General features: G+C 39.3%; 1 protein-coding gene across 1 annotated transcript in view; it reads right to left on the minus strand.

Moving 5' to 3' along the window:
• scospondin (subcommissural organ spondin) overlaps positions 1–5,850 on the minus strand; it is a 233,202-nt gene that overhangs the window by 97,249 nt on the left and 130,103 nt on the right. Inside the window, 3 exon segments of the mRNA XM_037973323.1 lie at positions 2,973–3,214; positions 3,563–3,657; positions 3,738–3,874. Coding sequence (XP_037829251.1) covers positions 2,973–3,214; positions 3,563–3,657; positions 3,738–3,874 — 474 coding nt within the window.

The raw sequence follows: 5,850 nt of genomic DNA on the forward strand, positions 1-5,850 counted from the left end.
GAGGAGGCCCAGAGGAAGACCCAGGACACGCTGGAGGGACTATGTTTCTCGGCTGGCCTGGGAACGCCTTGGGATTCCCCCGGAGGAGCTGGCCCAAGTGGCTGGGGAGAGGGAAGTCTGGGTCTCCCTGCTTAGGCTGCTGCCCCGCGACCCGACCCCGGATAAGAGGAAGAGAATGGATGGATGGATATATGGATTGTTACATTAGGTGATGATTTGTCGACTCTATGCCACTGTGTAGCAGACTGTACATGTGATGCTAGCTCCATTAGACCTGAACTGACAGTGAGTCAAAAGAAAAATAAAATAAAAATGGCACCATGGCCGTGCAATAAGTGCAAAAGCAGAGGCTGATTTGCAATTTGTCCATTCTGGAGAGAGGTCCAGAATGGCTGTTCAGTCCAGGGCCACCGGCCAGCCTTGTTCATTACTCGATCAGTTACACTGAGCGCCTCAAACAGCGCTACTACAGGGGACACGGCTAAGAGGAGTAGCCATGGAGTCAACGGGAGAGTGGGAGCCTGGTGCCTGTGTGCAGTGGTGCAAAAAGACAGTGGTCAAGTGAGCCAACACTTGGAAATATGCGGTCAAGCCAGCTGACATTAACTCTAAAAAAATGGCTTTGTGCATACATGGTGCATTATGGTACTGGAGAAGTAGGCGTTGCTTTGCAGGTGGAAAAATAAATAAATGAAGGGAATGTGAGAGACATAACTGTCAGAAGTGTGTAATTATTGCATACACGTTATTTTAACATACTTATACTATATCCAGAATAACAGTTGTGGAGAAATAACATGTCAAAGTATCTGAAAATGCTTTTTCAGTGTATTCTTTTCTGTCATTTTCAATTTATTTTTCCAAAATAAATCAAAAACCTATTTCAATGTAATGTATTTGAAAACGTTTTTATGGATCCCCTCTTTTCTTTGTTTATTCTGTTTGGTGTTATTGTACTAAAAGCAGCAATCCTTGAAATTCTCTGAACACCTTCTTTGTGGACCACTTTTCTAGGGTCTTTATTGAAGCTCCTTATAGACGTATAGAAAATATGTGCTGAACGCGCATATTGGCTCGCTCCATCATCGAACAAGCATTGAGATGGCAACACAAAAGCAAAAGTAAACAGTAAATAATATAAATACATTACACTGACTAAAATGAATTAACCAACCAATAATTAAAATGTAACATCTCTGTTTTTCATGCTCTAGGCTTGTCAATCAATTTGTATTTATTTTTTCAGCATATTTTTGTTTAAAAAAGTATTACAAAAGTGCCTTTTTCATAAAAATGTTGTTGTGTAAATATCTGAAACAAATATCTTACAATATTACATAATAAAAAAACATTTTCAACTTTTTTGACAACTATTTTTTTTTTTTTACTAAATCACGGTTGACTGGCGATCGGCCGGCGCCACCTACCATCAGACTTAGCCTCTTTTGATGTGGGTTTGTATATTTTTAAAATGCGCTGGATAATAGCCCATTTTGTACACAACTGAGGTGATGCAAGTGGTGCTTAAGTGTGTTGGTGTTATAAATGCTGGCATAATGAAAGGTATTTATTGACTAAATTCGGACATCACTGAAGGCCTAAGTGTGAAATGCACCGCCTGCCACTGCTGTGTATTGATGAGTATTTACAATTTAACAGATCATGACAAGCAAAATAAAGGAACTAGTTTGTGTTATTTTGTTGTTCAGACAGTAATCATTTGTTGAACTCAAAGTTGAATCATAAAGCAGATAAATTACAGAAGTTGGGAGTTTAAATGTCTCCTCTGGGATATAACTCTACAGAGCTGTTGTGATTAATCTGATAAGTCTGATCAGATGAAGCGTCCGATCACTAACTGATATCCAACAAGGATATCATTTAAAATTAAAACTTTATGCTTTTTATATGTGGTTTGACTGCTGTATTTGTTAAACCTCCTAAACACAAAGTTCATGTCATTCAGCTGTGAGGATGGAGAGAAAGAAGACTTTGGTCTAATATTTGTTGGAAGTATAGGAACAGGTACTTATTACCAAGTGGTTATTTTTTTATGTTATTTATATTGAAAAAGTGCATTAGAAAGATGTGTAATTTATTTAAAGCTATTAAATAATACTTGTTTGACCAAATGACTTAGAGATGAACACAGAGAAGGAATGAAGGAGACAGACATGAGGTCGGTGATCAGCTGCTGTAGAGGAGAGCAGAGATGACATCAGGTAGGAATAATTCAGCTAGTGAGGCCACAAAAACCTAGATTTTGTATTCTGCACATTTCCTGTTATTAAGACTCTTATTTTGAAAGGCTTATGTAGGAAGTTGAATCCAGCATGTTTGCTGTGGCACCGGAAAAGAAGACGGACGTAGTATGAAAGCATTACGTTAGCGAGTATCTGTAGAAAAGTAATTTAAGTGTAAGAATTCGTTTAATAACCTAATTTCTACCTCAAAAAGAATGGTCAGACAGCGAGGTATGTTTATATGTTTTTATTTCATTTTTTATGTCGTTATTGTATTCATGACACCATCTTACTTAAGTTTATGTTGTATTTTAGTTCGACGGTGGTGTTGGTGTCTATAGGAAGGAAAATGAAGTTGTAACAAGAGCAACTTTAAAGATTTTCATTAAAGTTGACTTCACACCAGCAGTTCAACTCTTTACTGCCGTAAAGAAAAGGTGGAAGTGAAAGATCTGAAACACTGAAGTGTAACAAAAAAGCAAGAACAGAAGAAATCTGGAAGGGCCAAATATGTTTTTTCACAGTACTGTATCTGTTTATGTCAACAATATATACTTGAAAGTGGTGCTTTCAGTTTATTAAAGCAGGCCAAACGTGAGATATCACTTTGTTTACTCTTGAGTGACAGCATTTTCAAGGTTATTGACTCAAACTAAAATTAATAAAGCAAGACAAAACTCCCTAAAACTCTGGCCACAGATTGTAGAAACTCTGAGGAAGTAAACTCACGATCACATAGTGTTGTGATGCAGACTTGATCATCACGGTGAGGACCAAGACATGGAAGGCCACTGCCAGATCGCTGGGGACTGGAACAGAAACGGTAGCGAGACCTGAGACCTGTGCCACATGACACTGAGCACCAACTCCACGGCGTCCACGTGGACCACTGGCCATCCACTGTGTAGAGAGGGTGTTTGTATGTGGAACATGTTCAAGGTGGGACATGAGGAGAGAAGAAAACTATTTTACTGCAAATGAACCTTGAATATGAACCTTGAATATTCTGAACTTAAAATTTTGTTTGAATTGAAACATTTTGGTATGCCATACAAAAATATAAGGGAAAATTCTAAATGCTATAAAAAATACAAATAAAAAATCACAAGAAAACACAAAAAAACTGAATTTAAGATAAATTCAGATATGCAACCTACCATCGCACCTAACTTGAGAGCAATTTACCAGCTTTCCCCCTTCACACGTACTGAAATTATACAAACATAATAAATCAGTTTTATCATCTGATGTTTACTGACAAACAGAAGCACAAACAGGCCTTTAGAAGTGGTTTAAAAGGAATCAGATTTTGCCTTTACCACTTGTTGCAGTTCCTCAAGACAGTGTCTCCAGGTTTGTACTGTTCTCCATCAACATCACAACGACAGCCGGACTCAAGCACACACCCTCCATCCTGAAAATATAGAGCATTATGAGCAATATGGTCATGACTCCCTACATGTTTGAGTATGAGTGTATTTCTACCCTATTCACCTGCAGGACAGTCCCATGAAGGCACTGACAGCCTGGGGTACAGTTCCTGCTAATGTTCAACGTGAAGTCTGTACAAAACACTGCCCCCTTCAAGCACTGATTCCACTGCTGACCTGGAGGACACACCCTGTCTGCACCTGACACACCAATGAAGTCAAAGTAGAAACATTAGAAAAGACCATTTAGAATGAATTAAAAGCTATTAGGAAAATTCTGATTTTTTTTTTTATAGTTGAAAAAATGCAGAAAAAATAATCTGATGGAGAATGCACACAACAACAGTAGCGCTAATAGTACATAATCAGAAAATTGAGTAATCAAAATCCAAAACATAAATACCCTCACACAACAATACTGAATATATGTCTGGAGTTGGAGCACAGACAAGGTTTTCACTAAAGGGTGACCTGAAACCTTGACCTTTGACCCTGTGACCTTGTATAAATAAGGATCATCCCTGACCCATGAGATGTCCAGCTATGCAGTTTGACATTTATATGTTGCACAGTTGAACTGACCTTTGACCCCGTGACCTTGAAATCAATAGAGAGTGCAGTTAACATTTGTATGTTACAGGGTTATTAATTTAGAGCTAGGACAAGAAGTTATCCACAGACAGACAGACGATGCCATATCATAATATTTGTTTTAGGAAGGGCGTATAAAATACAAAAACATGACTTGACTTCCCATTGATTAATTTCTTTCAACAGTTTGTTTGTCACAGCCTTGGCCAAATTGTGATAAAACTGACTCATTTGTGTTGCTGGATTTTTTTCATCAGTAATGGAGTGTGCCATCTTTGCTCCAGAGAATCTTTGAAAGTCTCCTGATAAGTCATCCAGTGATTGGTTGCCATAGTGAACCTGACTACAGATGGTTGGCTGATAAACATCTGGCAGTTTAGAATTCCTGGCAGCTTTGACATCAGTATCAGTATCTGTGCTTATCAGTCCTCAAACCTTTCATCCATCAATTTTCTGACACTTATCTATGGTCAAGCCATGGAGGCAACAAGTCCAACAAGGAAACCGAGACATCCCTTTCCACAGTGACCTAAGGCATTCCCAAACCAGAAAGGATACATAATCCCTACAGAGATGCTTGGGTCTGACCCATTGTCTCCTCCTAGTGGGATATGCCTGGAGAACCTCCTAAGAGAGGTGTCCAGGAGGCATTTGAATCAAATGCAGCTGACTCTTTTCAATGTGAAGGAGCTATGGGTCTTATCACAGCAGCCCCCAGATGATGAAGTCTCTCTATTTATGTGTAATACTGAGCTGAACCACTCTACAGAGAAACCTGCCTTCATCTGGGATCTTCTTTCAGTCATGAGGCACATCTCATGACCACAGATGGAAGTTAGAACATATATAGACCAGTAAATTGAGACTTTGCCTTTCAGCTCATCTCTTTCTTCAATAAAATAGACTGATACAACATCCTCATTACTGCAGATGAGACCCCATTCTGTCAATCCAGCTCCTGCTCCATCCAACCATCACTTATGAACAAGACACCCAGATACTTGAACTCCTCAAATTGAAGCAGAGACTCATTCCCAAACTATCAGGATCGGTGATGACGGAGGCGAACCCAGAGCACAGACTCATAATTAAAGAAAGCTGTTTTATTTAATTAAAAAAATAAACAAAAGCTGATGAGGCAGTGAAGACAAAACATAAACTAAACTTGACAAACCACAGGTGGGAGCAGAGAACAACTAGGACTGGACCAGGACAGAAACAGAGAGAGAACAGCGAGCATTGAACAGTGAACCAGCAGAGAAGTGGAGTAAGTGACCGGGTTTTAAGCACAGAGGACAATAGGTAAGTGGGCACAGGTGAGTGATAATCATTGCTGACAGGTGGAGGTGGGCGTGGCAGAACACCAAGTGTTGACTGAGGGTAAATGGAAGATACAAAAACACAGGAAGCAGAGACAGCACAAAAATGAGGCCAACAAAAATAACTAACAAAACATGAACAATAACCTCAAACAGAAACAAGAAAAACCCAGCTCCTTCTTCAGCCCACTTTCCCATTCCCAAGACCACGATCTAAACAATATGAGGGCAAGGCAATATATGGCTGGTAATGGGGTAAAAAAAAAA

This window comes from Kryptolebias marmoratus, linkage group LG21, assembly GCF_001649575.2.
Source record: "Kryptolebias marmoratus isolate JLee-2015 linkage group LG21, ASM164957v2, whole genome shotgun sequence".
Lineage (NCBI taxonomy): Eukaryota > Metazoa > Chordata > Actinopteri > Cyprinodontiformes > Rivulidae > Kryptolebias > Kryptolebias marmoratus.